The sequence below is a fragment of the Carcharhinus amblyrhynchos genome, unplaced genomic scaffold (assembly GCF_965287045.1).
Source record: "Carcharhinus amblyrhynchos unplaced genomic scaffold, sCarAmb.v2.hapA scaffold_790, whole genome shotgun sequence".
NCBI lineage: Eukaryota > Metazoa > Chordata > Chondrichthyes > Carcharhiniformes > Carcharhinidae > Carcharhinus > Carcharhinus amblyrhynchos.
In genome coordinates this window covers 1-23,942 of record NW_027650530.1, presented here as the reverse complement: position 1 = coordinate 23,942, position 23,942 = coordinate 1, and the positions used below count along the sequence as shown (strand labels likewise).

Genomic DNA, 23,942 nt, shown 5'->3' with positions numbered 1-23,942 from the left:
CCTCTCCCCCCTCCTCTCCCCCGCTCTCCCCCCGCTCCCCCCTCCCTCCCTCTCCTCCCTCTCTCTCCCCCTTCCCCCCTCCCTCTGCGTTCCCCCCCTCCCCCCTCCCTCTGCGTTCCCCCCTCCCTCTGCGTTCTCCCCTCCCTCCCCCTGCGTTCCCTCCTCCTCCCTCCCTCTGTGTTTCCCCCCCCCGCGTTTCCCCCCCTCCCTCCCTCTGCGTTTCCCTCCCCTCCCTCTGCGTTCCCCCCTCCCTCCCTCTGCGTTCCTTCCTCCTCCCTCCCTCTGCGTTTTCCCCCCTCCCTCCCTCTGCGTTTCCCCCCTCCCTCCCTCTGCGTTTCCCCCCTCCCTCCCTCCGCGTTTCCCCCCCCTCCCTCCCTCCGCGTTTCCCCCCCCTCCCTCCCTCCGCGTTTCCCCCCCTCCCTCCCTCCGCGTTTCCCCCCCCTCCCTCCCTCTGCGTTTTCCCCCCCCTCCCTCCCTCTGCGTTTTCCCCCCCCTCCCTCCCTCTGCGTTTCCCCCCCCCTCCCTCCCTCTGCGTTTCCCCCCCTCCCTCCCTCCCTCCCTCCCTCTGCGTTTCCCCCCCTCCCTCCCTCCCTCTGCGTTTCCCCCCCTCCCTCTGCGTTGCCCCCCCCGCGTTTCCCCCCCCTCTGCGTTTCCCCCCCCTCTGCGTTTCCCCCCCCTCTGCGTTTCCCCCCCCTCCCTCTGCGTTTCCCCCCTCCTCCCTCCGCGTTTCCCCCCTCCTCCCTCCCTCCCTCTGCGTTCCCCCCTCCCTCCGCGTTTCCCCCCTCCCTCCCTCCGCGTTTCCCCCCTCCCTCCCTCCGCGTTTCCCCCCTCCCTCCCTCCACGTTTCCCCCCTCCCTCCCTCCCGCCGCGTTTCCCCCCTCCCTCCCTCCCTCCCTCCCGCCGCGTTTCCCCCCTCCCTCCCTCCCGCCGCGTTTCCCCCCCCACGTTCCCCCCTCCCTCCCTCCGCGGTCCCCCCTCCCTCCCTCCCTCCCTCCCTCCCTCCCTCTGCTCTCTCCCCCGCTCCCACCTCTGTCCGTGTTCCCCCTCTCTACCCCCTCCCTCTGTGTTCCCCGTGTTCCCCCTGTTTCTCCCCACACACCTCTCTATTCTCTCTCACTCTCTCTCTTCTGCCCTCACTCATTCCCCTTCTACTCTAGGCCTCTTTTGGGAGCTCCGAGTCAGTAGTGAGTGCACTCAGCTAACATGTCAAAGTTTTAGTTTGAATGAGAATCTTGTGGAACAAAACTGAGTGCGAAGAATTAAGTTGACTGCTGTGCAAAAGCTGATCTAAATCCCTCTCTCGCTCAATCTTTCCACACACAGATAGTGCATCAACAGAACTTCACCTCTTTCTATAGCTAATTATTCCTTGTCACAGGTTAAGAGTCTGTCACCAAGGGACTTGTATCTTACAGCACATTTCAAGTCAATCAAGTAAACCAAACTCGACAAAGCAAAAGGGCAGCCCCCAAAAAGGAAAGCACTCGAAAAGAAGCAAAGCAGAGAGGAAACTTAAAATTAACTAACAAACTGCATCGAGCAAAGCCATTCACACACAAACTAAGAGGCAATTTAGCATGGCCAGTCCACCTAACTGACACATCTTAAGACGCTAAGAGGCAATTTAGCCTGGCTAATCCACTTGACCTGCATACCTTTGGGCCCTAAGGAGCAATTTAGCAATCCACCTAACCTCTCTATATATAATGATTTCAATCTTTCATGGGCTGGCTCTGTCACAGATGAGGCCTGTATTTATTGCCCAAGCCTAACTGTCCCTTGAACTGAGGGTTTTGCAAGAACATTTCAGGGAGGCAGTTAAGGTTCCATCGCTGGATGGGTCTGGAGTCACATGTAGGCCAGATCAGGTTTCCCTAAAGAACATTATTGAACAAAATGGATTTTTCTAACAGTCAATGACAGTTTCCTGGTCACCATTATGGAGACTAGCTTTATAATTCCAGATTTTATTTGAATTTAAATTCCACACGTTGCCATGGTGGGATTTGATTTTCAATTCTATGTGATAATAGGTACACCCACAGTGCTGTGAAGGAGGGATTTCCAGGATTGTTATTAGACAACAGACAATCTGTGTGGTGTAGGTACACCCACAGTGCTGTTAGGGAGGGAATTAGGTGGGAAGATGTGGGGATTTGGGTGGGGGTGTATAGGCTGGAGATACTGGGAATTTGGAGATTGAGTTGAAAGGTACCCCTCCAGATGTCCAGGCGTTTCTCTGACCCTCCATCCTGGGATGGATTTCAAAATCCTGCAGGAAATGCCTTTTCCCCCATTCCCACTATCCCCTCATTCCCACCCCGCCGCTTCGCTCTTACCCTTGGCTTAGCACTGTCCCAGTGCAGTCTGAACTCAGCTTCCAGGCTGGTAGAGGCTGGAGTCGGTGTCAGTGCTGTGTCAAAGGACAGCAATGGCAGTCTCCGCTTCCCGGCGTGCAGTGCGCGCGGGAAACCGCTCTATCCTCGGCAGTGGCGGGCAGGCTGTGAGCATGCGTAGTTGTAGGGGAGAGGGACGGGTCGCCCAGAGCCAGAGGCTGCAGGAAGGCGAGTGTGAGCTGCAGCATCTCAAAACCACCCCAGCCAGGGGCCAGAGCACAGAGTCCAGGACATCAGGAGCAGACACCTCAACACCAACTCCAACTCCAGGTCAGCCTGCACAGTAAGTGAGACTTTCAGTGACACATCAGCATTAGCCAAAACACCCAACCCATATTGGCAGCAACGCAGCATTTAATTAAACCAAAACAACCTCTATACAAACAAAACAACCCAATTCCCCTGTAAGTATCAGCAACTGGAGAGCAGAGCATTGCCAAGGCAAATTGTCAACCCATCTCTCTGGGTCAATATACAATTAACACTCCGATATCTCTCTGGGTCAATATACAATTAACACTCCGATATCTCTCTGGGTCAATATACAATTAACACTCCGATATCTCTCTGGGTCAATATACAATTAACAATCCGATATCTCTCTGGGTCAATATACAATTAACAATCCGATATCTCTCTGGGTCAATATACAATTAACAATCCGATATCTCTCTGGGTCAATATACAATTAACAATCCGATATCCCTCTGGGTCAATATACAATTAACAATCCGATATCTCTCTGGGTCAATATGCAATTAATAATCCGATATCTCTCTCGGTCAATATACAATTAACAATCCGATATCTCTCTGGGTCAATATGCAATTAACAATCCGATATCTCTCTGGGTCAATATACAATTAACAATCCGATATCTCTCTGGGTCAATATGCAATTAACAATCCGATATCCCTCTGGGTCAATATACAATTAACAATCCGATATCTCTCTGGGTCAATATGCAATTAACAATCCGATATCTCTCTCGGTCAATATACAATTAACAATCCGATATTTCTCTATGACAATATACAATTAACACTCCAATATCTCTCTGGGTCAATATACAATTAACACTCCAATATCTCTCTGGGTCAATATACGATTAACAATCCGATATCTCTCTGGGTCAATATACATTGGTAATAACCTCCCTGCCTCCCCCTCCACCCACATATTTCTCATGACCAATCCACCTAACCAGCACATCTTTCAGACTCTGGGGTGAGATTGGAGTACCCGGGGTAAACCATGCAGACACGGAGAACATGCGGACTTCACACAGACAATGACCCAAGACCAGTTTTGAACCCGAGTCCCTGGAGCTGTGTGGCAGCATTGCTAATTACTGTGTCTCCATGCTGCCTTTGGGAGGGAGAGGGATAGGGAGCGAGAGAAGAATTTGAACAGTAGGATAAGCATTGCGAAGGAATGACCAATTATATTTCCATATTAGATGGTGTGTGTGTCTTTCCAGCCCTCCTCCAGGAAAGAATTCCACAGATTCCCTCCGCTCTGAGAGAAGAAGTTCCTCCCCATCTCTGTCTCCAATGAGTGACCCCCCCCAATCTCTGTCTCCAATGAGTGACCCCCCCAATCTCTGTCTCCAATGAGTGACCCCCCCAATCTCTGTCTCCAATGAGTGACCCCCCCCAATCTCTGTCTCCAATGAGTGACCCCCCCAATCTCTGTCTCCAATGGGCGACCCCCCCAATCTCTGTCTCCAATGAGTGACCCCCCCCAATCTCTGTCTCCAATGGGTGACCCCCCCCCTCCCCCCCACTCTGAGATTCTGCCCCCTGGTCCCAGACTCTCCCACAGGGGGAAACAGCCTCTCAGCATCGACCCTGTCACCCACCCCCTCGAGAATCCGATACGCCTCAATAAGGTCTCCTCTCATTCTGTGAAACTCCAGTGAGTACAGATCCAACCTACTCAACCTCTCCTCATAAGGAAATCCCTCCCTACCCGGGATCGACCGAGTGAACCTTCTCTGGACTGCCTCCAATGCTGGGATATCTTTCCTTAGATAAGGAGACCAGCGCTGTGCACAGTATTCCTGGTGTGGTCTAACTAGGATAGTTTGAGGAAAACTTCCCTGTTTTTGTATCAGGGAGGTGATGGCCGAGTGGTATTATCACTAGATTATTAAACCCAGCTAATGATCTGGGGACCCGGGTTCGAATCCCGTCACGGCAGGTGGTGGAATTTGGATTCACTAAAAACTATCTGGAATTAAGAATCTCCTGATGACCGATTGTGGGAAAATCCCATCGGGATCACTAATGTTCCTTTAGGGAAGGAAATCTGCCGTCCTTACCCCGGTCTGGCCTACACGTGACTCCAGAGCCACAGCAATGTGGGTGACTCTCAACTGCCCTCCGAGGGGCAACTAGGGATGGGCAATAAATACTGGCCCAGCCAGGGAGACCCGCGTCCCACAAATGAATAAAATAATTCCACTTCCTTTGGAATAAAGGGCACCATTCCATTGGCCTGAGACCCACTGAAATTGCACGCTGGCTTTTTGTGATTGGATCCCCAAATCCCTCCGTGCGGAACTTTCTGGAAGTTTTACTGAGTTTGGTGTTTCTGCAGCTGGAGTAACGACAGCCCTCAGCTCCTTCATCCCTCCGACCAACCTGAACAACGCCACACCATCTGCCGAGGTTTTGCCCACTGCCTTATCCTGTCTACACCCCTCTGTAGCTGCTTTATCTCGACCTCACCAGTTATTTCTGTGTCGTTGCAAACTTGGTGATGGTGCGTTCGTTTCTCTCATGTTAACGCGTCTTGGAAGTAATTCCTTGTGCCCCGGCACTGATCCCCGCGGCACTCTGCTGGTTGTATGTTGCCATCTTGACAATGCCCCTCTTGTCCCAGCGAGAGTGGGCGCTGGCTGGGATTCAGCAATGCCATTGAGTGTCTGGGGGGAGATGGTTAGATTCCCTCCTGGCACACTGTGTGGCTTGTTTGTGTTGGCACAGGGTCCAGACAGACAAATTTAAAATTATTTATTTTGTTACCCCAGGAAAAGGAGAGGAGGGGCCCCCCACTCTGCATCCCCCCACCGCCCCCCCGCAGCAAAGGATGGAAGCCACACCACCTCGACCGGATTCACCGGGAGACGGCGGAAACCTCTGGAAGCTACGGAGCGGCCGTCAGATCCGCAAGAGAGAAGAGGACCGCGGGCACTCGGCCAGGGTGACAGCAGCCCCCCCACTGCAGGTGGGACCCCCCTCCGTTCCACCCAGCGGCCGCAGCCTGCGCGGTTCCACCCTGCGCCAGCGACTCAGGAGCCTGCCCGGGGTCCCCCCATCGGGGCTGGGGCGTTCGGAGGTTCCGGCCTCCCCCAGGAGCAGGCGAAGGGGGAGTGGGCCGGCGAGAGGGTGCCCCCGGCGGACAAATGCGGCCCCCGAAACTCCCCCTCGGGCGCCGGGGGGCGAGCGTGGGCGGAGGAAAGTGGAGTGCCCCCAGTGCCACAAGCTGCTGGCCCACACCTTCTCCCTGAAGAAGCACGAGTTGGCCCACCGCCGTGCCAGCCGCCACCAGTGCCCGCTGTGCCAGCGCAGCTTCAGCCGGCTGGCCAGCCTGGCGGGGCACCAGTGCTCCGGCCATGAGTGTCCCGTCTGTGGGGTCAGCTTCCGCACCCAGGCCTCCCTGCGGGGGCACCTGCGGGTGCACCCTGAGGGCAAGGGTCACCCGTGCCCCCGCTGCCCCCGGCGATTCGACAGCGCCGAGGCCCTGGCGCGCCACAGGCGCACCCACCTGGCTCCGCGGCCCTACCGCTGCGGCGAGTGCAGCAAGAGTTTCCTGGCCTCCTCCGAGCTGCTCCTACACCAGCGGCTGCACACCGAGCCCCAGCCTTACCGCTGCGGTGAGTGCGGGCAGGCCTACCGGCAGCCCTCCTCGCTCGCGGCACACCGCCGGAGGCACGCCGGGGGGGCTCCCTGCTTCCCCTGCCCGCACTGCCCCCGGGCCTTTGACCGCTGCTCCACCCTGCAGGCCCACGTGAGGATCCACACCGGGGAGCGCCCCTACCCCTGCCCCCGCTGCCCGCGTCGCTTCGCCACCTCCTGCTCGCTCACCTGCCACCTCCGAGTCCACACCGGGGAGCGGCCCTACGCCTGCGGGGAGTGCGGGCGAGCCTTTGCCCGCTCCTCCGCCCTCCGGCTCCACCAGAGGCGGCACACCGGCGAGCGCCCCCACCCCTGCCTGCGCTGCGGTGCTCGCTTTGCCCAGGGCTCCACCCTCCGGGTCCACCTGCGCATCCACACAGGGGAGCGCCCTTTCCGCTGCCCTCTCTGCCCCAAGACCTTCAGCCACCGCTCCTCCTACAAGTACCACCAGCGGCTGCACAGTGGGGAGCGCCCGCACCCCTGCCCCCAGTGCCCCCGCCGCTTCCTCACCGCCGGATCCCTAGCTCGGCACCGGCTGGGTCACCAGGGAGAGCGCCCCTTCCCCTGCCCCCATTGCCCCAAGGCCTTCCCTGTCTCCTCCGCCCTGCTTGTCCACCTGCGGGTCCACACAGGCGAGAAGCCCTTCTGGTGCCCTGAGTGTGGGCGCACCTTCACCCAGGCCTCCAGCCTCACCATTCACCGCCGCACCCATACCAGCGGAGCGACGCCCAGGCAGGATCCGCTCTCCCCCAGGCGGGATCCGCTCTCCCCCAGGCGGGATCCGCACTCCCCCAGGCGGGATCCGCACTCCCCCAGGCGGGATCCGGACTCCCCCAGCCGGGATCCGGACTCCTCCAGTGAAGATCTGGATTCCCCAAGTGAGGATCTGGAATCCTCTAGCGAGGGGTGAACGTCGAGAGGGTAGCCATTGTCCCTACAATCCTCATCCTCCTATTCAAATCTCTCCTTCTCTGTCTTTCTGTCTCTCTGTCTCTCTCTCTCTATCACTCTCTGTCTCTCCCTCTCTCCGTCTTCCCCTCTCCATCTCCCTCTCTCTCCATCTCCCTCTCTCTCCATCTCCCTCTCTCTCCGTCTCTCTCTCTCTCCGTCTCTTTCTCTCCGTCTCTTTCTCTCCGTCTCTTTCTCTCCGTCTCTCTCTCTCTGTCTCTCTCTCTCTCTCTCTCTCTGTCTCTCCCTCTCCCTCTGTCTCTGTCTCTCTCCCTCTGTCTCTCTCCCTCTGTCTCTGTCTCTCTCCCTCTGTCTCTCTCTCCCTCTCTGTCTCTCTCTCTCCCTCTCTGTTTCTCTCTCTCCCTCTCTGTCTCTCTTTCTCTCTGTCTATCTCTCTCTCTCTCCCTCTCTGTTTCTCTCTCTCCCTCTCTGTCTCTCTTTCTCTCTGTCCTCTGCTCAAACCTCCCTCTCACTTGCCCCTCTGTATGCTGTATTGTGGAACTGCCCTCTTCAGTGGCGCTTGAGATTGCTTTGGGATTCTTTATTGTCAGGACGATGTTCGCTGTTGTGTGGATCGCGTAGCTTCAACCTGCAGGACCTCACCACCAAAGTGCCTTTCCCCAGGACGGGGGCCTCTGTGAATTTTTAACTGTGACTCGGTCAGCTGGCACCTCGAGTGCTGGCAATCAGCAATGTTTAGATTCATCTCCCTCTCTCTGCACTGGCATCAGATCCACACCATGGCACAGTGGGTTAGCACTGCTGCTTCACAGCTCCAGGGACCTGGGTTCGATTCCCAGCTTGGGTCACTGTCTGTGTGGAGTCTGCACATTTTCCCCGTGTCTGTGTGGGTTTCCTCCAGGTGCTCCTTCGTCAGCTGTGTGGAACCTTCCACGCATTTGACGAAGGAACACTGTTTCCGAAAGCTTGTGGTGTTTACTATCAAATAAACTGGTTGGACTTAAACCTTGTGTTGTGAGACTTCTTACTGTGTTTACCCCAGTCCAACGCCGGCATCTCCACATCATGGGATTATGTGGACAGAGTTTATTAATCACCTTAGATCGATAGAATGAAAGAGAGATGTAGAGATGGATAGACAGATGAAGAGATAGAAGAAGAAAGAGAGATGGAGGGGCAGATAGATAGACAGAAAGAGAGAGAGAGGTAGAGGGAGAGAGATATGGGGATAAACAGAAGAGAGAGACAGGTAGAGAGATATAGTGATAGATAGACAAAAAGAGAGATAGAGATAGAGGGAGAGATGGATAAACATGCAAAGACAAATAGAAAGATGGAAAGAGAGAGTGAGATAGATGCAGAGATTGATAGACAAGAGAGAGAGGTGTAGTGATAGATAGAGAGATGTAGAGATAGATCAGATGGCTAGAGAGAACAAAAGAGAGAAAGATGTAAAGATAGAGAGAGATAGAAGGCGAGAGAGGGAGCGACGTATAGATAATTTAGATGGATAGACAGAAAGAAAGAGATATAGAGATAGGAGAGAGCGAGAGATGCAGAGATAGAAGGGGAAAGAGAGATATAGAGATAGGTAGGGGCTGGAGGAGGTTACAGAGATAGGGAGGGAGGGGGCGAGGGAGGGATTTGAACAGGACGGTGAGAATTGTATGGTCTGGAGGAGGTTAGAGAGATAGGGAGGGAGGGAGTGAGGGAGGGATTTGAACAGGAGGATGAAGATTTTGAGAATGGAGGTGTTGCGGGACTAGGAGCCGGTGTGTGTGTGTGTGTTGGGGGGGTCAGTGACATGGGGTGGTGGGGATTGATCGAGAAAGAGTTTGGATATGGGGAGGGGATAGCAGAAATTTGGATGAGCCAAGGGATTTGGAAGTCAGGAAATGGGAGGAAGGTTTGGAGGAACATTGAAATCTGGAGGGAACGGAGGGAGGAATTGGGCCATCAGGTCCGGGCATTGGGATTGCTGTAGGAGATCAAGAGCAGGGATCTGCTAAAGACTGGATCTAGAAATGACAGCCATTACGGTGGTGACAGTGCTGGCTGAGGAACGAATCAGAGTCAATCTGACTTCTGATCATGGGATCCCACTATCCGTTAAGTGACAATTGCAGGATCACTCACACACAGGGTGAGGTCTTTTGGCCCCTCTGGTCTCTGCTGGCCCCTTGTCGTTCCTGCTTCAGTCACCACCTTCTCATTAATATGCAGAGATCACTCCTTGAGTCCATTGGGAGGAGTCAGTTGAATATGCAAATCGACCGCTTCCCATTGGGCGGGAAGAGAATGGCGTATTAATATGCTTCGACCGGCCCCGCCCATTCGGTGGGAGGACAATTGTCTAATTAATATGCAGAGAGCGGCACCTCCGATTGGTCGAGAGGACAATGCATTATTAACATGCAGAGAGCGGCGCCTCCCATTCGACGGAAGGACCATGGCGTCATTAATATGCAGAGAGCGGCACGTCCCATTGGGCCGGAAGACAATGGCTTCATTACTATGCAGATCACACGTCTCCCATTGGGGCGGAGGACAATGCCTCATTAATATGCAGAGAGCGGCGCCTCCCATTGTGTCGGAAGACAATAGCTTCATTAATATGCAGATCGTCCGCCACCCATTGGGCCGGAGCACAATTGCCTTATTAATATGCAGAGAGTGGCGCCTCCCATTGGGCGGGAGGACAACAGCCTTATTAATATGCAAAGAAGGGGGCGTCAGCCGGAATAGGAAATCTATAGAGGGAGAGGGAGGGGAAGCGGAAGTGGCGCCATTTTGTTGCAGATCTTGGAATCTGTGAGAGAACTGAGAAAGAAAAGAGAGAGAGAGAAGGTGAGAGAGAGAGAGGGAATGGGAATGGGAATGGAGGGAGAGGGAATGAAGGGAGGCAGAGGTGTGAGTGCTGGGGAGGGAAAAGAGTTAATGAAGCTCCTGGTGTCCTCCATTGACATGGAGAAGGAGAAACTGCAGCAGCCCCAGCCCAAAGTTCATTTCATCATCAAACCCTCAGATAGAGAGAGAGGAAACTCCCCTTGGGATCCACTCAGGATCCCTCTTCCCTCGGGGATCTCTTCCAGGATGCCTCTTCCCTCTGAGATCACCTCCATGATCCTTCTTCCCTCTGAGATCACCTCCAGGATCCCTCTTCCCTCTGAGATCACCTCCAGGATCCCTCTTCCCTCTGAGATCACCTCCAGGATCCCTCTTCCCTCTGAGATCGCCTCCAGGATCCCTCTTCCCTCTGAGATCGCCTCCAGGATCCCTCTTCCCTCTGAGATCGCCTCCAGGATCCTTGTTCCCTCTGAGATCACCTCCAGGATCCCCCTTCTCTCTGAGATCACCTCCAGGATCCCCCTTCTCTCTGAGATCACCTCCAGGATCCCCCTTCTCTCTGAGATCACCTCCAGGATCCCCCTTCTCTCTGAGATCACCTCCAGGCTCCCCCTTCTCTCTGGGATCCTTCTGCCCTCCAGGTTCTCTTTCCACCCCAACCCCTTTAACCCTCCAGACGCAGCTCCCAACCTGATCTTTTTGACAATCATTGTGAAAAACCAGCGGGAAAGGGAGGGTGGAGGCGAGACTGCAGGGACATAGAAAATGCCGTGATTATTTGGGAGCGGTCTGTAATGTAGAGAGGGGGCAGGGATGGGGGGACAGGGACAGAGAGAGGGGGAGGGACTATCTTTTCTCCACCACCCCCCATCCCAGTTTTTTTTCTCTAACTACCTCCGTCTCTCTCCACAGAAATCATCAGCACTTGAGGATGGTGCAGCCTTCCAGCTAGACTCCATCTCCAGCTCCCCCCCCCCCCACCCCCTACAAGCCCCACGCCCCCTCGCTCATTGGCTGGAATGCCAGACCAGCCTGGAGGCTGAAGACCCAGAGCCTCCCTATCCTGCATCGCACACTCGTCCCCTCTCTCTCCCTCGCTCGCTCACTCTCACTCTCTCTCCCCCCATCACCTCTAACAACTGTGAAGCGGTGAAGGGGGGGGAGGGAGCATTCTGGAGGGAAGACGGGAAGGGGAAAGAAAAAGAGAGAGGGAGAGAGAGACGCCTGGTGTCCGAGCTTCCCATCCTGCTCACCACTTCTCCTTCTCCTCCTCCTCTGTTTTTTTTCTCCCTCGTTCCATCTCTGCTGACCTGGGAAGACCATGTCGACCTCTTCACTGCGCCGACAAGTGAAGAACATTGTGCACAACTACTCGGAGGCGGAGATCAAGGTGCGTGAGGCCACTTCCAACGATCCCTGGGGGCCCTCGAGCTCGCTGATGTGCGAGATTGCCGACCTCACCTACAATGTGGTGGCCTTCTCGGAGATCATGGGCATGCTGTGGCGTCGCCTCAATGACCACGGCAAGAACTGGCGCCACGTCTACAAGGCGCTGACGTTGGCCGAGTACCTGGTGAAAACGGGCTCGGAGCGGGTGGCACAGCAGTGTCGCGAGAACATCTACGCTGTGCAGACCCTGCGTGACTTCCAGTATGTGGACCGCGACGGGAAGGACCAGGGGCTGAATGTCCGCGAGAAGGCCAAGCAGTTAGTGGCCCTACTGAAGGACGATGAGAAACTGCAGGAGGAACGGGCCAATGCCCTGAAGACAAAACAGAAGCTCGCGCAGGTCGCAACAGGTGAGGGAATCTCCCAATTCATATTGAAAACCATCCCTCTAATCCCCTAACTCTCCATCGAAGACCATCCCTCTAATCTCCCAACTCTCCATCGAAGACCATCCCTCTAATCTCCCGACTCTCCCATTGAAGACCATCCCTCTAATCCCCTAACTCTCCATCGAAGACCATCCCTCTAATCCCCTAACTCACCCATTGAAGACCATCCCTCTAATCCCCTAACTCTCCATCGAAGACCATCCCTCTAACCCCCAACTCCCACCGAAGACCATCCCTCTAATCCCCAACACCCATCGAAGACCATCCCTCTAATCCCCTAACTCTCCATCGAAGACCATCCCTCTAATCCCCTAACTCTCCATCGAAGACCATCCCTCTAATCCCCAACTCCCATCGAAGACCATCCCTCTAACCCCCAACTCCCATCGAAGACCATCCCTCTAATCCCCTAACTTTCCCATCGGAGACCATCCCTCTAACCCCTAACTCTCCATCGAAGACCATCCCTCTAATCCCCTAACTCTTCATCGAAGACCATCCCTCTAATCTCCCAACTCTCCCATTGAAGACCATCCCTCTAATCCCCTAACTCTCCCATCGAAGACTATCCCTCTAATCCCCTAACTCTTCATCGAAGACCATCCCTCTAATCTCCCAACTCTCCCATTGAAGACCATCCCTCTAATCCCCTAACTCTCCATCGAAGACCATCCCTCTAATCTCCCAACTCTCCCATTGAAGACCATCCCTCTAATCCCCTAACTCTCCCATCGAAGACTATCCCTCTAATCTCCTAACTCTTCATCGAAGACCATCCCTCTAATCTCCCAACTCTCCCATTGAAGACCATCCCTCTAATCCCCTAACTCTCCCATCGAAGACCATCCCTCTAATCCCCTAACTCTCCATCGAAGACCATCCCTCTAATCCCCTAACTCTCCCATCGAAGACCATCTCTCTAACCCCCAACTCCCATCAAAGACCATCTCTCTCATCCCTAACTCCCATTGAAGACCATCTCTCTCATCCCTAACTCCCATCGAAGACCATCCCTCTACTCCCCTAACTCTTCATCAAAGACCATCCCTCTAATCCCCTAACTCTTCCATCGAAGACCCTCCCTCTAATCCCCTAACACTCCATCGATGACCCTCCCTCTAATCCCCTAACACTCCATCGATGACCCTCCCTCTAATTCCCTAACACTCCCATCGAAGACCATCCCTCTACTCCCCAACTCCCATCGAAGACCATCCCTCTAATCCCCTAACTCTTCATCAAAGACCATCCCTCTAATCCCCTAACTCTTCCATCGAAGACCCTCCCTCTAATCCCCTAACACTCCATCGATGACCCTCCCTCTAATTCCCTAACACTCTCATCGAAGACCATCCCTCTAATTTCCCAACTCTCCCATCGAAGACCATCCCTCTAATCCCCTATTTCTCTATTGTAGACCATCCTTCTAATCCCCAAACTCTCCATCAAAGACCATCCCTCTAATCCCTTAACTCTCCATTGAAGACCCTCCCTCTAGTTCCCTAACTCTCCATTGAAGACCATCCCTCTAATCCCTTAACTCTCCATTGAAGACCATCCCTCTTATCCCCTAACTCTCCCATCGAAGACCATCCCTCTTATCCGCTAACTCTGCTATCGAAGACCATCCTCTAATTCCATAACTGTTGTAGACCATCCCTCTAATCCTGATTGACAAACTTCTTGGCACCTTTGTTGATGATCTAACAAGTAGGGTAGATAGAGGGGGACGTGTAGATGTAGTGTTCCTGGAATACCAACAGGTATTTGATAAAGTGGCACAAAACCCTAATCAGCAGATTGGGGTTCATGGAGTTGGGGGTAATATATTGGCATGGGCAGGGCAATGGGTAAGGAGTAGGTAGCAGAAAATGGGTGTAAATTGAGTGAGGATATGAGCAACAAAGAGTTAGTGTATGGGTACAGCCAGTGGTCAGTAAGGCGAATGGTGTGTTGGTCTTTATTACAAAGAGGATTGGATGGCAGGGATAGAGAAATCTGGCTACGTTTCTCCAGGGTGTTAATGAGGCCACGTCTGGAAGACTGCACCCAGTTTTGGTCTCCATGTTTCACAAAGGATAGACTGACATCGGAGCCTCACAGTGAAGGGACACTCGATTGGGATGGGGGAATTATAGAGCTGAAATCCTAGAGTATATACATCTACCCCCGACAGTGCAGCACTCCCTCAGTACTGGCACCGGGGGGAGTGTCAGCCTGGATTATGGAGCTCAAATCCTAGAGTATATACATCTACCCTCGACAGTGCAGCACTCCCTCAGTACTGGCACCGGGGGGAGTGTCGGCCTGGATTATGGAGTTAAACCCTAGAGTATATACATCTACCCCCGACAGTGCAGCACTCCCTGTCTGTTTCTCCTCACGTGCTGTGATGAAGGTGACTCAGATTGTGTGAGCTTGATAAGGAGAAACTGGGAGACTTTGAGCCGTTGACCTTCGAGCTCGCAGTGTTTATCGGCAAGCTTATCGCCTCCTGTGTACCGCCTCCACTCGCTTCCGGAGGCAGAGGCAGCTCAGTAAGATCGCTCCCTGAGCAAGGGGAGGCCACTCTGTCCATTGAGTCTGCTTGCCCATTCAAAACATCTTGGCTGATGTGATTGTAAACGCCCCCCCATCCCACATGCCACCATAACACTCGTGTGTCTTCCCCCGCTCTCTCCCCAGCCCCCCGTCTTTACCCCCCTCACCTTGGCTGGCTTCCCTCTTGCTGCTGCCCCCCCCCCACTCTCTCATTCCCCCCTCCCCCCTCCCCCCCTGATTCTCTCCTTTTTTAAGAACCTACTTGAAGCTCCCCCCCCCCCCCCCCCCCGAGCTTCCTGTCACTTGCCCCTAATATCCCCTCCCGTGTCTGAGTCAGATTGCATTTTTGCACGCATCATTTTCCTTTTACTCCTTTACAGGGGCTGGGTGTTGCCGGTCAGGCCCAGCGTTTATTACCCATCTCTCACTGCCCCCTTGACAAGGTGGTGGGTGAGCCAACATCTAGAACCCACTGCAGTCCCCCTGTGGTGTAGGTACACCCACAGTGCTGTTAGGGAGGGAGTTCCAGGATTGTTATTGGACATCAGTCAGTCCCGTGTGGTGTAGGTACACCCACAGTGCTGTTAGAGAGGGAGTTCCAGGATTGATATTGGACGTCAGTCAGTCCCGTGTGGTGTAGGTACACCCACAGTGCTGTTAGGGAGGGAGTTCCAGAATTATTATTGGACATCAGTCAGTCCATGTGGTGTAGGTACACCCACAGTGCTGTTAGGGAGGGAGTTCCAGAATTATTATTGGACATCAGTCAGTCCCTGTGTGGTGTAGGTACACCCACAGTGCTGTTAGGGAGGAAGTTCCGGGATTGTTATTGGACATCAGTCAGTCCCGTGTGGTGTAGGTACACCCACAGTGCTGTTAGGGAGGAAGTTCCGGGATTGTTATTGGACATCAGTCAGTCCCGTGTGGTGTAGGTACACCCACAGTGCTGTTAGGAAGGTAGTTCCAGTATTGTTATTGGACATCAGTCAGTCCCGTGTGGTGTAGGTACACCCACAGTGCTGTTAGGGAGGGAGTTCCAGGATTTTGACCCAGTGACAGTGAAGGAACGGCCGATATATTTCCAAGTCAGGATGGTGTGTGTGGGGCTCGGAGGGGGAGCTTGCAGGTGGTGGTGTTCCCCATGTGTCTGCTGCCCTTGTCCTTCTAGGTGGTAGAGGTGGCGGGTTTGGAAGGTGCTGTGGAAGGAGCCTTGGTGAGTCACTGCAGGAAAAAGGAAGCATGTGATAGGTCTGAGTTTCTAACAGCTGACGAAGCCCTTAAGGAGAAAGTAGGAAGGAAGTTAAATGTGGAATTAGGAGGGTTATAAGAGGCCATGAAATGTCTTTAGCAAACAGGCTCAAAAAGAATCCTGAGGATTTTTAAACATATATTAAGGAGCACAAGGGCAGTAAGGGATAGAGTCAGTTCACTCAGGGATAACAGGGGGAAGTAATGTGTGGAACCACAGGAAGTGAGAGATCTTTAATGAGTATTTTGTATCAGTATTCACCATGGAGAAGGACATGAGGAATGCTGAGGTCAGGGCTAGGTGTGTGAACACTCGAGAGAACATCAATATATCAAAGGAGGAAGTGTTTGGTTTCCTGAATTGCATTAAGGTAGACGTGTCCCCGGGGCCAGATAGGATATCTCCCTGGGTTTCTGCGGGAGGTAAGGGAAGAATTCACACAGGCTTTATCAAATATGTTCACAGGCAAGGTTCCAGAGGACTGGAGAATAAACAGTGTTCTTCCTTGTTTAATCCAGCATAGGGCAGTGAGCCTGACGTTAGGGGTGGGGGAGCTTTTGGAGAAGACACTGAGGGCCAGGATATCTGCATATTTGGAATAAAATGAGCTAGTTAGTGACAGGCTGCACGGTTTTAGTGTCATAGAGGTTTACAGCAGGCAAACAGGCCCTTCGGCCCAACCTGTCCATTCTGCCCCTTTTTTAACCCCTAAACTAATCCCAATTGCCGGCATTTGGCCCATATCCCTCTGTACCCATCTTACCCATGTAACTATCTAAACGCTCTACTACTACCTCTGGCAGCTTGTTCCAGACTCTCACCACCCTCTCAGTGAAAAATTGCCCCTCTGGACCCTTTTGTATCTCTCCCCTCTCAGCTTAAACCTATACCCTCTAGTTTTAGACTCCCCGACCTTTGGGAAAAGATATTGACTATCTAGCTGATCTGCACCCCTCATTATTTTATAGACCTCTATAAGGTCACCCCTCAGCCTCCTACACTCCAGAGGAAAAAGTCCCAGTCTATCCAGCCTCTCCTGATAACTCAATCCATCAAATCCCAGTAGCATCCCAGTAAACCTTTTCTGCTCTCTTTCTAGTTCAATATCCTTTCTATAATAATTTTGTACACAGAAGGTCATGTCTCACCAACTTGATTGAGTTTTTTGAAGAGGTAATAAAGATAATTGATGAGGGAAGAGCAGTGGATGGAGTTTATATGGACTTTAGTAAGGCGTTTGACAAGGTTCCACATGGCAGACTGGTACAAAAACGAAAATCACATGGGATTTGGGCTGGGCTGGTGAGATAGATTCAGAACTGCCTTGGGAGTTATCGAAGACAAAGTAGCAATGGGAGGGTGTTTTTCAGAAGGGGTCCTTGTGCATGAGTCGCAAAAACCCAGCTTGCAGGTGCAGCAGGTGGTCAGGAAGGCGAATGGGATGCTGGCCTTCATAGCGAGGGGGATTGAATATAAAAGTAGGGAGGTCTTGCTGCAGCTGTATAGGGCATTGGTGAGGCCGCAGCTGGAGTACTGTGTGCAGTTTTGGGCGCCGCACCTGCGCAAGGATATTTTGGCCTTGGAGGGAGTGCAGAGGAGGTTTACTAGGCTGATACCGGAGTTGAGGGGATTGAGCTATGAGGAGAGGCTGAATAAACTAGGCTTGTACTCGTTAGAGTTTAGAAGAATGAGGGGAGATCTCATTGAGACATATAAGATGATGAATGGGATGGATAGGATAGAGGTGGAGAGACTCTTCCCGCTCAAAAAAGACAGTAGGACTAGGGGGCACAGCCTCAAGATAAAGGGGAGGCGGTTTAGAACAGAGTTGAGGAGGAACTTCTTCACTCAAAGGGTGGTGAATCTCTGGAATTCTCTGCCCGTTGAAGTGGTGGAGGCTGCCTCGCTAAATATTTTTAAGAAGCGGGTTGATGGGTTCTTGATAAGAGAGGGGATTAAGGGTTATGGGGAGAGGGCGGGAAAGTGGAACTGAGCCACGACAGATCAGCCATGATCTTATTGAATGGCGGGGCAGGCTCGAAGGGCTAGATGGCCTACTCCTGCTCCTATTTCTTATGTTCTTATGAGACCTTGAGCTAGTGGTGTTCTGCAGGGATCAGTACTGGGACCTCTGCTGTTTGCAGGGTGTATCAGTAATTTTGTGGAAAATGTGGCTGGCCTGATTAGTAAGTTTGCAGATGACACGAAGATTGGTGGAGTTGCTGATGGCGCTGAGGATTGTCAGAGGATACAACAGGATAGAGATCGATTAGAGACTTGTCTCACAAATGGCAGCTGGAGTTTAATTTGGACAAATGTGAGGTGATGCATTTTGGAGGATCAAATTTAAGTGTGAATTATTACCATAAATGGCAGAATCTTTAGTATCATTAATATACAGAGGGATCTGGGCGTGCAGGTCCATAGTTCCCTGAAAGGTGGCCACGATGATTAAGAAGGCATATGACATGCTCGCCTTCATCAGCTGAGACATGGAGTACAGGGGTTGGGAAATCATGTTGCAGCTTTATAAACCCTTGGTTCGGCTGCATTTGGATTATTGTGTGCAGTTCTGGTCACCACACTACCAGAAGAGTGTGGAAGCTTTGGAGAGAGTGCAAAGAAGGTTCACCAGGATGTTGCCGGGTCTGGAGGGTGTTGGCTATGAGGAGAGGTTGAATAAACCAGGATTGTTTTCCATGGAAAGATGGAGGCTGAGGGGAGACCTGAGAGAGGTTTACAAACTTAGGAGAGGAATAGACAGGGTGGATAGTCAGAGGCTTTTCCCCAGGGTGGAAGTGCCAATTACAAGGAGGCACAGGTTCAAGACGAGACAGGGAAAGTTTAAGGGGGATGTTCGGGGGAAGTTTTTCACACAGAGAGCGGTGGGTGCCTGGAACGCGCTGCCAGAGGAGGGGGTGGAAGCAGGAACATTAGCAACAGTTAACAGGCATCTGGATGGGTCCATGAATAGGGAGGGAATAGAGGGATACGGACTGAGTAAGGGCAGAATGTTTCATTTTAGTTAAGATAGGGCATCATGATGGGCACAGGCTTTGAGGGCCGAAGGGCCTGTTCCTGTGCTGGACTTGTCTTTGTTGGTAGATGTGGCTGCCACTGTGCTTTGGTGATAAGTTAATCCCCCTCGCGAGTGGTTTGGGGATGTTTTACTGTGTAAGACTTGCTATTTTTGTACAATTTGCCTCCATCTGATGCGTGTGTGTGTGCCCGTGTGTGTGTGCCCGTGTGTGTGTGTGTCCCGCGTGTATGTGTGTGTGCCCGTGTGTGTGTGCGCCCGTGTGTGTGTGCCCGTGTGTGTGTGTGTCCCGCGTGTGTGTGCGCCCGTGTGTGTGCGTGTGTCCCTGTGTGTGTGTGCCCGCGTGTATGTGTGTGTCCCTGTGTGTGTGTGCCCGCGTGTATGTGTATGTGTGTGTGCATGTGTGCTCTCTCTCCCTCAGTGGCTTCAGCCCCTGTCTCAGCTCCTGCCTCGTCCTCGGGATCTCTGCACAGTCCCCCGGAGATGGAACAGGCCTGGCCTCAGAGCTCGGGGGAGGAGGAGTTACAGCTGCAGCTCGCTCTGGCAATGAGCAAAGAGGAAGCTGAGCAGGTAAGGTGGCAGTGGCGGTGTGGAGGGGGAAGAGGGGCTATCTGGAGGCAGTGGGGGGGGGGGCAGGGTTCGCTGGAGCTGGTGTTGTGGGGGGGAGGGGAGCGGGGCTCACTGGAGACAGTGTGGGGGGTGGGCAGTAGGGTTCGCTGGTGTGGATTGGGGAGTGGTGGCTGTTGAAGCCAGTGCAGGTTTTGAGGTGGGGGGGGTGTCACACAGCCGGTGATTGTGGGGGGGGGGTGCGGTGTGCCAGAGGAGTGGAGGATGGGACAAGACCGGGGTGGGTGTGGGGGTTCTTGCTCCATGCGGATGGTCACCGTGGGGGGGGAGGGGGGGTGTGGGGAGGTGGTGTTGGTTGTGGGGGTGGGGGGGTGAGGTGTGTGTGTGATGGCAGGAATCGAGGGGCCGAGGTGATGGGGGAGGGGGGTTTTGTGAGGCACAGATCAGTATCTTTCCCCAGAGGTAGGGGAGTCTAAAACAGGGTTTCCTGTGAGAGGTACACAAGGGCCCAGAGGGGTAATTATTTCACCCAGAGGGTGGTGAGTGTCTGGAACAAGCTGCCAGAGGCAGTAGCAGAGGTGGGTAAAGTTTTGTCTTTCAAAAAGCATTTAGACAGTGACATGGGTACGATGGGTACAGAGGGATAGGGGGACAAACACGGGCAACTGGGATTAGCTTAGAGGGTTTAAAATAGTCATTTGGGCCGAAGGGCCTGTTTCCCTGCTGTAAACCTCAGTGAGACTGCAGTCGGGAGGCTGGAGGAGGGTCCGGAGACTGGAGTTGGGATTTGATGGGATGGGGTAGTGGTATTGAGGGAACGATGGAGTGAGTGAGTGAGTGAGGGGAAGCTGACAGAATTTCCCACATTAACAGTTCCCTGTCTCTTTTCTGCCCCCCTCCACAGCATTCACCCACAGTCCCCAGCGAGGACCTGCAGATGCGACTGGCACTGAGTTTAAGCAAAGAGGAACATGATAAGGTAATAAATAACTCCCCTCGCTTCCCACAGCGAGGATTTGCACATTCCAGACCCCAGCGCAAGGCCCGGATCAGGACCCTCTCCCATCACCCTCTCTGTCCCCCGTGCGCCCTCTCCCCCACGTGCCCCCCTCCCTGCGCACCCCCTCCCCCCCCCTCTGTCCCCACATGCCCCCCACCCTCTTCCCCCACCCCCTGTGCCCTCCACCCCTCTGTCTCTCTCTCTCTCTCTCCCTCCCTGCGCCTCTCTCTCTCTCTGTGCCCCGCGAGCCCCCCTCCCCTCTCTCTGTGTCCCCCACAGGCCCCACCCCCTGCGCCCTCCACCCCTCTCTCTCTCTCTGTCCCCCATAGGCCCCCCCCCCCCCCCTCTCTGGTCCTCTGTCCATTCTGAGCCCTCACCCTCTCTGCACCCTGAACTGTATTTTGCTGCTGCTGTGTCTCAGTACAAGGTGGATAAGCCTGAGGGGTTCGGTGTGACAGTGAGGGAGGTGGGTGGGGTGTGTGAGGGAGGGGTCGGGGGAGGTATTGAGGCGAGGCTCCTCGTGTCTGCTGAGGACTCTGGTGACCTGTGACCTGTTGTGGGAGCTCTGTGGAGAGCTGTGGGTAAGATTCTGCCCCTGCCTGGGGAGGAATGGCCAGGGAGGGGGGGGGTGGGGGGGGGGACTGGCTTCTGGTGATTTTCGGGTGTGGGGGGATATCCGGCTCTCTTCCCCCTCACTGGCTGCTCCCTGTCTCTCGCTGCAGGAGGAGCGACTTCGGAGAGGAGACGATCTCCGGCTGCAGATGGCCATCGAGGAGAGTCAGAAACAGAATGTGGTGCAGGCCACGGCTGGAGAGGTATGTCTCCCTGTTACCCCCCTCCCCGCACCGCCCCTCAACCCCCCAACCCCCGCACCCCTCCCCTCAATCCCGCACCCCCCCCCCAATGCCCGCGCTGTTGGGGGTAGATGTATTTACTTTGACTAACCCACCACCTCCCATTCTCTCCCCCCTTCCGCTCTCTCTCACTCCCCCCAATCCACTCTCTGCCCCCGCTCCCTCCCCACCTACCCCCTCCCACCTACCTACCCCGCCCACCCCGTCTCCTCTCTCCCCTCCCTCCCCGTCTCTCTCCCCCTCTCCCCCTCTCCTCCCCCATCTCCCTCCCTCCCTCCCCCTCCCTCCCTCCCCCTCCCCCCCCACCCCCTCCCTCTCTCCCCTCCCCCCTCTCTCTCTCTCTCACACAGTCCTCCCTGATGGATCTGGCTGACGTCTTTGCGGCTTCTGCACCCGTGGCCTCCAACGACCCCTGGGGGGCGCTGCCCTCCGAGCCTCCGCGCGAGACGCTGGCCCCCTCCTGTCGCCGACCCCTGGGGAGCCACGACGACAACGTCCCCGGCCGTGCCGGATCCCTGGAGGGGCGCCCAGCAGCCCACCCTCCCGACACAGCCTGCCAGCGAGGCCTGGGGGAGCCACCCTGGTGGCGGCGGGGTGCCAGCGACCATCTCTGACTCCTGGGATGTTCTGGGTAAGGACACAATGGGAGGAGGGTGGGGCGAGTCTCCTGTTGGTTTGGGGGGGGGTAAACTGTGAGGAGGATACCAAGAGATTGCTCTGGGTTTCTAATTGGTCAAACTGGTGGGGGCGGGGGGTGGGGGGTAGCAGGGGTTTGGTAATTGCCAGCTCGAGTATAACGTGGGAAAATAGAAGGGTGTCCGCTTCTGGAAAGGAAATTATTCGTTAAACACAGAGAGAGTGCAGAGGGATCTGGGCATCCCAGTACATAAATCACAAGAACCCTGCAGACAGCTACATCGAATAGTTAGGAAGGCAAATGGTCTTTATTGCAAAGAGGGATGAAGTATAAAAGTCTCGCTACAACTGCCCAGGGCATTGGCATTTCCGCAGCTGGAGTACTGCGCAGAGTTTCAGTCTCCTTACTGGCATTGGAGGCAGTTCAGAGAAGGTTCACTGGGCCGATTCCTGGGGTAAAGAAGATTGTCTAATGGGGAAAAGGTTTGAACAGACTGGGGCCTGTAACCCACTGGGAATTTAGAATGAGAGGGGATCTTATTGAAACACGACAGATCCTGAGGGTGAGAGGGAGAGGGTGGGGACTCACCAGGGTGGATGTTGAGAGGATGTTTCCCCACCCCCCTCCCCATGTGGGGGAGTCTCGAATGGGGCGGTGAGGGCAGAGTTTCTGAATAAGGGGCTCAGTCTCCCATTGAAGATGGAGGGGGGAGGAATCCGTTCTCGGTGGTGGGGGGGGAGCAGGATCTGGGCATCCCGAGGCTTCTGATCCACAAGGAGGTCGAGGGTCATGGGGAGAGAGGGTTGAGGGTCGTGTGGGAGGGGTTGAGAGTTGAATGGGAGGGGGTGTCGAGGGTCATGGGGGAGGGACAGAGAGGGAAGGGGAAATTGAATAATCAATACAACCAAATCATCGAATGGTGGATAGCAGGATGGAGGGACTGAATGGCCTCCTCTGGATCCTATTTCTGAAGCTGTTTCTGTATCTCTCACTGCAGGGCCCCAGCCAGCCATCAGCATGCCTCTCGAACCATGGACACCGGTGCCCCCTCTTGATTCACAGCCAGTGAACTCCGTCGATCCCTGGGCTCCGGTTTCTTCTCCTCTGCCAGACAAACAGCCACCGGCAGGTACGCAGAATCCCGCAGGTACGCAGCCCCCCCCGCAGGCACGCAACCCGGGCGACTGGGGGTAGATACAGAGTAAAGCTCCCTCTACACTGTCCCCCCATCAAACACTCCCAGGACAGGTACAGCACGGGGTTAGATACAGAGTAAAGCTCCCTCTACACTGTCCCCCATCAAACACTCCCAGAACAGGTACAGCACGGGGTTAGATACAGAGTAAAGCTCCCTCTACACTGTCCCCCATCAAACACTCCCAGGACAGGGACAGCACGGGGTTAGATACAGAGTAAAGCTCCCTCTACACTGTCCCCATCAAACACTCCCAGGACAGGTACAGCACGGGGTTAGATACAGAGTAAAGCTCCCTCTACACTGTCCCCCATCAAACACTCCCAGGACAGGTACAGCACGGGGTTAGATACAGAGTAAAGCTCCCTCTACACTGTCCCCCATCAAACACTCCCAGGACAGGTACAGCACGGGGTTAGATACAGAGTAAAGCTCCCTCTACACTGTCCCCCATCAAACACTCCCAGGACAGGTACAGCACGGGGTTAGATACAGAGTAAAGCTCCCTCTACACTGTCCCCCATCAAACACTCCCAGGACAGGGACAGCACGGGGTTAGATACAGAGTAAAGCTCCCTCTACACTGTCCCCCATCAAACACTCCCAGGACAGGTACAGCACGGGGTTAGATACAGAGTAAAGCTCCCTCTACACTGTCCCCCATCAAACACTCCCAGGACAGGTACAGCACGGGGTTAGATACAGAGTAAAGCTCCCTCTACACTGTCCCCCATCAAACACTCCCAGGACAGGGACAGCACGGGGTTAGATACAGAGTAAAGCTCCCTCTACACTGTCCCCCATCAAACACTCCCAGGACAGATACAGCACGGGGTTAGATACAGAAGGTTCTGATCTGCAGCAGTTATCAGATGTTGAATGGTAAGGGCCAGCTTTGGATTTTTGAGTGGGAGTGTTTTGCAGGATGTGGGGGGCGGGGGGGGGGGATTTCTTGGGGGTGGGCTGGGGG

General features: G+C 54.3%; 1 protein-coding gene across 1 annotated transcript; it reads left to right on the top strand.

Annotated features, from left to right (window-relative positions):
* Nucleotides 1-9,998: 9,998 nt before the first annotated feature.
* epn1a (epsin 1a) lies at nt 9,999-22,918 on the top strand. The gene is made up of 7 exons (XM_080184550.1): nt 9,999-10,054; nt 10,967-11,853; nt 19,141-19,289; nt 20,191-20,265; nt 21,009-21,101; nt 21,491-21,771; nt 22,775-22,918. The coding sequence occupies exons 2-6, from the start codon at nt 11,376-11,378 to the stop codon at nt 21,752-21,754; spliced, it is 1,059 nt and encodes a 352-aa protein (XP_080040676.1). The 5' UTR covers nt 9,999-10,054; nt 10,967-11,375; the 3' UTR covers nt 21,755-21,771; nt 22,775-22,918.
* The last annotated feature ends 1,024 nt before the right edge of the window (nt 22,919-23,942 follow it).